The 10,051-nt window shown below is 42.0% G+C and overlaps 1 protein-coding gene across 3 annotated transcripts in view; it reads right to left on the bottom strand.

Annotated features, from left to right (window-relative positions):
* CCNYL1 (cyclin Y like 1) overlaps nucleotides 1-10,051 on the bottom strand; it is a 38,973-nt gene that overhangs the window by 5,054 nt on the left and 23,868 nt on the right. For 2 of the 3 annotated variants that reach the window (XM_055345075.1, XM_055345076.1), the window contains 4 exons: nucleotides 8,504-8,555; nucleotides 7,318-7,437; nucleotides 3,553-3,719; nucleotides 102-264 (listed from right to left, as the gene is read on the bottom strand). In XM_055345075.1, coding sequence (XP_055201050.1) covers nucleotides 102-264; nucleotides 3,553-3,719; nucleotides 7,318-7,437; nucleotides 8,504-8,555 — 502 coding nt within the window. The remainder of the gene's footprint in view (nucleotides 1-101; nucleotides 265-3,552; nucleotides 3,720-7,317; nucleotides 7,438-8,503; nucleotides 8,556-10,051) is intronic. The other variant, XM_055345077.1, reaches the window with a different exon arrangement.

Here is a 10,051-nt window from a genome sequence, read left to right as displayed (position 1 = left end):
AAAGCTTTCCATGTTGCTAATCACTGCTTAATGAGATTTAGCCACAGATGCTGGTTTTGGTGGCTAACAGAAAACCCCGCCTAATGATTTCACAGCCTTACCTCTAGGTTTTGTGCTCTTTCTTTGCTAAGAGGAGCAAACAGAAAATTCACGTTGTTGTCATCTGCTAAGGAGCGAAGGTCAAAGTAGTATTTGGCATAAACACTGGAGGGAACATTAATATTAAACTGAAGTAGCTCCAAAAAATGCCTTTCCATCTCATTCCTAAGGGAGGAGACAACAAAACCAACACAAGACAATTTTAGTCAATCGGGCAATCTTCAAAAGTCTCCTTCTGAGCTACTAGGAGGCTCTAAATTCTGTTTTGAGACAAACAGAGGCTACCCAGTAGCTCAGTAAACTCACGCTCAAACAAGGTACAGCTATTTGTGGTCCTTTCTGCATCCCAGCACTTTGAGTTTGGGACAAGGGGGAAGAGGTTATGGCCCTCTTATGCACTCCTGCTGCTGACTCAGGGGCTCATTCTTCAGAGTTCCATTAGTGCAGCTGTACGATTCAGGCTCCAGGCTCACTCACAAGGCCCCACTATAGTGATCAGATGAAAGGAATGATGTATGCTGTTTATTAGCTCTGAAGAACTCGCAGACATTTTCACCAGGCCGATAACAGGAAGGGGCTTATTGAAGTGGAGACGCGCCAACAAAAGGAGTGGGCACATCACCACGGCAACAAATGGATCCATCGAGAGCCACTGCTATTATCTCTGAGGGCGAAAACTCTTGAAGCAACAAGGATTCATCTCAAATAAATAAATAAATAAAGCTAGATTCGATGGAAAGGGGAATCCCCTCCCCCACCCCAGTACATGGGGTTGTGTCAAAGGGCACACATAAATGCAAGTTTCCGCTCACCTTAATCTTACTACGGCAAGAAATTGTCACTAAGACAGGCCAGGATGCACTTTTTAAACTCTGGAGGGCAGAACGATCAAAGAGATGCCTTGGCTAGACTAAACTCACTATGATCTGACCTCTGGTAGAGCACTGGACTCAAACAGCCTTTCTCTCGGGTTGGGAATGCAAGCCCGAGATGTGTCACCACCCCTTGCCAGAAGAAAATGAACACACCCGCAGGGGGCAAGTTCAAGAAAATAGGAAAGAAAAATGTTGGGAGTAGTCCTTTGCTCCACGTGACCACAGAAGCTCACTTGTTAAATGTTTAAGTAAATAAATATAAAATTTGCCACTTTCACGGTAATCCTTTTAAAAAATTACATAAAAATACCTGAACAAACACAAAGGAGCTTACTTTATAACATTTGGTTTCTTGGTTTTAAAGTTTTAATATTTTATCCGTTGGACAGATCAACAAATGTTGATGTTCTCCTCTCCTGTATGGTACGGGGAGCATTCAGAATATGAGCAGAGAGGAGGTTCGCATTTGTTGAATTTTAAACCCAATTGAACCTACTTCCAAATTTAATTTCCTGTTCATATGGCTGTGAGTCTATAGAAATGTAAATCAGATAATGTTTTGATAATCAGCTAATCAGGACTTAATTTACTAGAGGAATAAATGCACTTCACGATCCCTTTTATATTTTCTCCACTAATACATTTTAATTGTGTGGAAATACAGTACTTCATAGGATTAACATGTCTATTAATAAAGGTTTAATCACTGGAGAAAAGACTTATGCCTATAGAATATGCATCTTCTGGGTTTTTTGTTTTTTAAATAGCCAAATGGCTGAATAGCACACCATTTACAGGCACAGCAAATCTTCTGAATAGCAGCTGCTCAGTTTAACTTATTCTTTTGAAGGGGAACATATTCTAAAGCATAGATGTTGGAAAGTTTGAAGAAAAAGCTGAAAGACACCAATTTTTCAATTTAGACTCAAAATGAGACTATTTCAAATGGAAGTCAACAGCAGGGAGATAAAACAAATGTGTATTAAACACTTTGTTGTAATGCTTTCCAATTTCCAAAGATGATAAAAAGCAGCCTATTATAAACCTAGCTCCTGGTGCTGCTCTGTTTGTACACAAAATGTATTATTAGGGAAGCAGTCTTCCTGTAGCTAGGCACTGCCACCCCTGCTCCTGGAAAGTCACTCTTAGGAGCTTGCACACTTCGCAGCATGTGCTGAGGTTTTCACTAGAATCTGTCTCAGCCAGCTGCGTTGAAGGTTTTGAGAAAATTTCAGCTGTCACCATGGTAGGGCTAGTGTTCACGATTGCACATTTTTTCTTCTTTCAAGGAACCAGAGTTTGCAGACTGATGACTGTGGTGATCAAAGTCACTTTAGCTCCTGCAACTTCCAGAGCTACTTTGATTCGTTTCCAATTATTTGCCATTACATCATTTGCTACCATGGCTGCAAGCAGCATCTCAGGGCCCACTCGGTTTACACTACTATTAAGAGCCACCCTGACAGCCACCAACAATCCCCTTCTCCTAGTCACCTAAGTATCCTCACTTCAGTTGTAAATATGCACTTTGGTAATTCTGAATGACAATCTTATCTAGAGTAATGGGCAAAGGTAACAAAAACAAACCTGCCACTGCCTGCCATGATCTTAATCTTCCCATGCTGTTCTGTAGAATCAAGATGTGTTCTTCCGCATTTTCCCCAGATGCCACCCACAAAGACGTACATATGTTTTCACTCTCAGGCGGGCACCCTGAGAGCGTCTACTGGAAATACTTCACTGGCTCATCCTGCTTATCACCCTCAGGGCCCTCATGGAAGTCAGGGTGGCCAAATCGAAAGCCCTCACTGAGTCTGGTGTTTCACTCCCGTGTCAGCATGCCACCTGTGAGGAACACCCGCATGGCTAACAGAAGGCCCCGCAAAGCACTGCTGTGGTTCCGCAGTGCCCCAGGAGACCCTCAACCACCACGGGTATGTGGTGATATCCTAGTGATGCTTTTTGGGACAGCCTGAGAAACAGGAGCTTCCTAACTCCTCAGACCTATTTTTAAGCAGGTGCAATACTCCTAGCAGGGGAGGAGGCAGGAGCAATGGGATCTGAAACCTTCATACACGTGGCTACTTTTGTACCATGGTTTCTGGAACAACAGAACTTCAGATAAAAAGGAGAGAAAGACCAGCAGAAGCTGACTCGAGCTGAAGGTATAACCTCTCACTAGTCTGGAGAACCTAAGACCTTAATAGTGGCCAAACATTTATTTTAAAGGTCAGCACGGGCCTCTTAAAAATGGACTGGAACTGGCACACAGCTTTAAGAAAGCCATGAAGATACTTATGATACTGTGTTGATAGCCTGTAAAATGCCAAAACCACCAGAAAAATATACTTCAATTTACCACGCACATTATTAAAACAGTAACACATCAAGACCTACCAATTAACGATGGCGAACAGGAATTGCCATACCACAGCCAGATAGGAAGGCTGTAATTTTTGCCTATTTCAGTTCTCTGCCCAATGTAACCTTTAAAACTGCTTCTTAAAATGTAAACTTTACCGGAGCAGAGGCGGCGCTGGGAAATGGTTAGAAGTTCACCCAAACCTTACAGACTCACATGTCTTCAACTGTAATGTCCTTCAGGATTTGGCAGTAGTCCACATTCCATACAGCCTGATCGTCCCAAACCTTGGAGGCAAGAAGAATGGCTCCCAAGACAATTCTTTTCCAGTTAGTGGGACAAATGTCGATCTCAGCATAAGTTAAAAGCCTTTCTAAGTAAACCTGCAAAAGTAGAGCACTGGTCTTTGATTTTAGTTCAGTTTAAGTGCTGTGATAAGAACTGTTAGGAATGACAGATTGCATCTGTTTTTGACATGCCTTTTATTCTTACAAAGGTCTACAAAGACCTGGCTCCGCCAGCCAAAGCCAGCGGCCAGGTCACAGCCGTGGGTCAGATACTTCTGTTGCCTACTCTGCCCATGTGAATTCCTAGCCTTGGTCACGGCAATGAATGGATATCTCGGTGAAGGGCATCCTGAGCACAGGCACTGGGTTGTTAACCTTCCCATTCATAAAGGGAATTGATTCAGTACAAGTGATACAGATTCAAGCTGTTCAATGAACCCGAGTGCCTGCCCCGAGCACGGTACCCTACCTGGCTGGTTGTCACATGGTCATTGGTCATCTTCCAGATGACCTGAATACGTAAAACCCCGGGTCCTAGGAGCACGTTTGCCTTCCCCCTTCCACAGCAAGGAATCCTTCTGCGGCACAAGCCCGAAGATAAAAACTGGTGGTCAAGAGAGCCTCCCAGTGGCTGCCGTGTGGTGCAACGGGAAAGGAAGTTCAAACAGGTGTGCTTGAGGCCGGTCTTGCAGTATTCCTGTCAAGTATTCCTCTAGTATCTGGTGTCTTTTAAAGGAACATCTGTGCAAAGGCTAGTCCTCCTCTTGTTCCCTTATTCATCTTCACATCTCCATTATCATTTCATAATAATTTGTTTCTGTCTTACGTAACCTGCAGCTTAGTCAATTCTGCCGCTTTTAAAGTGCTAGAGACCTGCCAGGTTCTGCAACCGTGGGACTCCTCTAAACCTGCCGTGAGAGGACTCCCCCGGATTTCTTTCCCCTGTTTCAAAAGCCTGCTCTATAGAGACCTGGGCAGAGTTAACAGCTGAGGGAAGATTACAGAGGCAAGCCCTGATTTGTTGTTACTTCAAAGGGTGCTCTGCAGAAGAGTATATATGCCATTTGACAAGAAGAAAAGTCCAATTTTAGAGTGTTTATCATCTGAAGGTTGTCAGACTGCCAGTCAGATTTGCCCATATTCTCCAAACTTGACTGTTTTCAAAACAAATGGTTCTTAGAACACTGTATGTTCTCAGTGAAATTCTGCTCCCATTCCCCTAAAACTCATGAACCTCCCTACAAGGCTCAACTCCGTACTTTCTGGGAAAGCACTTCTGTAACACTGGCAATCTCTCAACTTCCTATCATCGTTACTGGCAAACTTGGAATCCACCCAACTTCATTTACCCCTTGGCTCTCCTGTGTCAGTAGGAATGAGATTTCCTTCTCACTGAAGTAACTCTTCTTTCACTTGTGCAGAACTGTTCACACAATGTCTTTTTGAAGAGTTTTTTCCTTCTCTGCCAGAGATCTTCCCCAATATGAATGTATTTATATTGCCCACGGCCCCCCTCCTCTTGTTTTGCTCACAGAAAGTGCCCCATGCTGGCTTCTCATCTCCTGGTAGCCCGCCGCCTGCCGCTAGACTCCCCAGGGGCCTTCACCCCAACTCTGCACTCAAGTCTTCCCTAGTAACCTAAAGGGCACTGCTACTGGCCTAGCCCCTGACTTAAGGCCTTGGCCTCCATCTGACTTAATCCTGTTCCAACCCATCGGCAATTTTTGTTACCTCTACCTTCATCAGTGATTTGACTGATTTCTATTTGTCACTTTGCAGCTGTATCACGGTCACTGCCTCCTTACCTCTCGTCCTCTGCTCTGACTCCCACTACAGTCTATTGTCCCCAGAGCAGCCAGGATAGCCTCTTACGAGCACTTCATACCCCTGCTCAAGGTCTGCCAGAGGTTTCTCATCAAACAAGTTTACCATCTTCCTAGGCCTGTGAGCTACTGGGCCCAGGAAGATATGGCACTGCCCTTCTGGAACCTCATCTCCCATGTTGTTCCTCCCGTTCTTCATCTGACCATTGGCCACTTCGCTGTTCCATGAAAACACAAGACATGTTCCCATCTCCATCTTGCCCTTGTCCCCTCTGCCTATAAGGCCAGAGCTCATATCTTCATCATGTGGGTCACGGTTTGGGTGTTACCCTCCTGTCCTGATCATGCTATCTCCAACTGGTGCGCCCCTCTAACCACTTTGCCCCTTCATGCTGCCTTCTCTTCTCAGGATTTAACCACTACCTGAAATATTCAGGTAACGCTTATTTGAAAAAACAAACAAAAAAACAACTCATCTCTTCCTCGCTAGGATATAAGCTATATAAAGGCAAGAACTTTATTCCACTTGTTTTCTCCTCTGTCCCCAGGACTCAGAATAGTGACACAGACTAGGTACGCAGTGGGTATGGAATGGGCAACTGCTTGGCAGCATTTGGCCTTTTCACCGCTCTCTCCTTGAACCTGTCTTGGCATCTCTTTTATTATTCCCTCCTGGTTCCTACCACTCTAGCCTCTCCTCTGACAACTTGTCCCCTAAGTGCTGTTTGTCCTTACAGATCTAGCTTCTATCCACTTTTTATTCTATCCTTTTCTCTGCATTTGAACAGCTACTAGTTAATTCCCTACCTCTAGCTTGGACTCATGCTCAGTTCCACATATTCAAGTGATGACTAGACAGTGTCACTCTGTCTCATGAGTATGTCATGCTTAACCTGTCTACAAAGAATAACCCCTCTTCCAACCCAGCTGCTCTCCCTTCTGGCATCACCTTTCGGTCCATAGGGGAGTATGACTCTTGCCTCCCTCCAGCATGGGCTAAGCACTCCAAATGGTCTGTAGTTCAACGACACGGCCCAAGCACCCACTGATGGGTCTCTACTCAAAAGCACAAATCTCCAATCCTAAATTCTAGCTGGATACTAAAGGAGTACAGGCACTGACCTAAGTATTCTTTCCCTCTAGACCATGCAGTTAACTTCCTCTCTGGGTGTGCTATAGACAGGAGTAAAAATAATCCCAGCTGCCTCCCACTTAAATAGGATTTATTTTTCAAATGATAAAATCTTACCACAGGAATTCTGTATGGATAACGTGAAGGTCCCTATATGGCTATAGCTTAGCAGGCTAACTAGCAAAGCCTTTCTAAGTACTTCTGGCACTATATTCCTGGGCAGATTCACAGGCAGGCACAAGAGGACAGCAGGGGTGGATTAACATGCATCAAGCAAGGCACAGAGAATTTAAGGCAATAGTTCTCAATCAGGACACATGTTAGAATTGTCTGGGGAATACAGGGATAATCTGGGATTCAGCTTCGGGCTATATCAAAGGAGTCTCCGCCTGTGGACCAGATGGTTTTGTAACTGCCTACCTACCCTATCCCTAGCCCCCCAGCACACCTCCTATGGGTATACCTGTGTGCACTGTGTGTACATTTGTGTGCTGAGGTATGGACAGAGAAACCAGAAATTTCTCCTGCTGCCTTTAATAGCAATTCTTTTGTAATGAAAAAACAATAGCAATGTTTTGAAGAATAAGGAGTACATTATTAAACTCGAATGTGTGTATTTTTACTTTTGATAGGTTTCTCTTAATAGACTTCTGATGATCATTTCAGGAACATACTTCTATGTGAAAAGCTGGACCATACCCTAGGCATAAGACAGAAACAGAAGAAAGAAGTAGCTTACCAAAGTTACTATTGCACATTCAGCTGTTAGCTGTGCAGCACTGAAAAGAGTACGAACAAATCTGTAAATAAATTTGTGTTCAGGATCATGCTTAAAGTATTCCTCCGGAACCTTTTCTCGCTGAAAAAAGAAAAAAATGCAGTGTAAGTATCCACTGAAGAAAAATACTTAAGTGCCCGTAACACCGTAGTCTTTATACTCGGGCCCACATGCCCCGTAAGATGATTTTGATTGGATGACATGTCTTTTAGTCTTTTAAATATAAACAATGGGATCATAATATACCATAGCAATTCAACACTACCATCTGTTAAAGAAAAATACAGGCATGACCTCAGAAAACGTATATATATATTCCTTTCTAACTTCCCCCTCCCAGAATTCTATCCAAACGTAAGTTATTTTTAGGCTCAAGAGTCTGGTTGATCACCACATTACACTTCTCTGCAATCAACTTTGAAAAAACATTTTTGAGGTGCCTCAGTTGGTTTTGGCTCTTGGTTTTGGCTCAGGTCAGAATCTCAGGGTTGTGAGATGGAGACCTCACATCAGACTCCAAGCTCAGCGGGGAGTCTGCTTGAGATTCTCTTCATTTCCCTCTGTCCCTCCCACACTTGTGTGTGTGTACATGTGAAATAAATATTTTAAAAATCTCAATCATTAAAAAAAATCTTTTTTCAGTTTCCTGAAACCATTAAGACTGTGCTGACCTATGCAATAGTCACCAGTCACATGTGTCTGTAGAGCACCTAAGGAAGCAAATTTTAAAATTGCTATTTTAAAGGATTTAAAATTTAAGTTGTTTTCTAATTTTCTTCACAGAGATCATAACATATGTTAGGTTTATTTGCAAATACTTATATTGTTTGTGGTTTCTGAAAATTATCTTTTGAAAAGATATACTTTCTGTTATCTGGGGACATTTACTCACTTTAGCTCACTAATTCTACAAAGCTGCAACTCAGTTCTTACTCTATCATATCCCCTATGCAACATTCCCTTGTAAAGTGATTAGATACAACATGGGGTAGGGAAGAAGACTTAAGATGATTTTTTACTTCAAGCTGGAGTAATTTTCTCCTAGTCATTAATTTCAAATCAAATCAGCATGAAATAAAGACAACTGCATGAGAGAAAAATACAACTTAATAAAACTGACACTGTGAGTGGTAAAACTGACACTTACTGTGAGTGGATGTGATCTCTCATCAAAAATATCCAAAGATCTATTTGCATCTCTATAAAATAAAAACATGCGTTTAAAAAATTATTTCAGCAACTAACATCTTAGTAAATATCTGCTGGGAGTAGAGAGGGGAGTGGAAGAAGCTTAACCTTCAACAAAGCAAACCATTTTACAAATTCTTTTGCATTAAGAGGGAGGGATTCCTCACCACTGTGAAATCTCTTCTACAGTGACCAGCCAAGCAAGCCAGAGCAGACTTAAAGAATACGGACTTTCCCTAGCAGGCAATGCTAGTAAACCAAATATATTTTCACTATTCTAACCCCACAATGGAATATACACGGATATTTATTTTATAAAGCAGTAGTGGTGGGCAATAAAGTCTTTAGAATTTAATAAATGTGATTATGAAATTCATGTTTTCTCTGTTTTTTTCTCTGTAGTTCTCTACATGTTATCACGTATTTCTTGTTTCTCTTAAATAGGCTGAGTTAAAAATGTAATTTTTTTAATTTTAAAAGAGATCAGTCTTTCCACTTAAAAGATCACACTAACATGTTCTGCTCATTTTTATTTTTTTAAGATTTTATTTACTTATTCATGAGAGACACAGAGAGAGATAGAGGCAGAGGTAGAGGGAGAAACAAACGGCTCCCTGCAGGGAGCCCAGTGTGGGACTTGATCCCGGGACTCCAGGATCACACCCTGAGCTGAAGGCAGATGCTCAACCACTGAGCCACCCAGGCTTCCCTGTTCTGCCCATTTAGACACTGGTTCTCCAGGTGTGGTCTGCAGGCCTCTATGGCTCCCCTTTTCAGGGGCCCATGAAGTAAAAAATGTTTTAATAGGAATACTAACGACGTTACTTGCTTATATACTTCTGACATTTGCAGTGACTATATAAAAAATAAAAGGGAGTAAAACTACTTGTTTCTTAGCATGAATCAAGGCAGTGGTGCCAGCTGTACCTAGTCATTCTAGTCTTCACTGCCACTTGCAGTTGAAAAAATATTCTGCTTTATTTAAGAACATCCTTGATAAAGCAGTAAGATTTAACAGTGTTATTAAACCTCTATCCTTCTAGTACTCTGAATAAGTAGAAAGTATATACCAAACACTTCTGCATGCTGAAAGACAGTTAAAGGAGAAGCATGTGTGACTTAGCTGTGAGCTGAACAAGCCACTTTTTTTCACAGAGCACCAATCTTTATTTTTAAAGTACAACTGACGGTCATTCTCTTAAAAATGAACAAAGTGAGGGGTGCCTGGCTGACTCAGTGGGTAGAGCATGTGACTCTTGATCTTGGGGTCATGAGTTCAAGCCCTATGTTGAGTATAGTTTACTTCAAATTAAACCTAAAAAATCTTTTTTAAGAAATGAACAAAGTGAGCCTGAAACTTCAAGAAAAATAACTTAAATATTTGTTGCCAATGATAAAATCCAGGCTATCAAGCTAAAAGAAAAATCAGGATTTTGGAAAATTTGTACCTTTTACTGTGACCTTCATCTATTGTGAGCTTGACAGTTTCTCAATACTTAAAGACTCT

The sequence above is a fragment of the Nyctereutes procyonoides genome, unplaced genomic scaffold (assembly GCF_905146905.1).
Source record: "Nyctereutes procyonoides isolate TBG_1078 unplaced genomic scaffold, NYPRO_anot_genome, whole genome shotgun sequence".
Lineage (NCBI taxonomy): Eukaryota > Metazoa > Chordata > Mammalia > Carnivora > Canidae > Nyctereutes > Nyctereutes procyonoides.
This window is presented reverse-complemented; position numbering and strand designations above follow the sequence as displayed.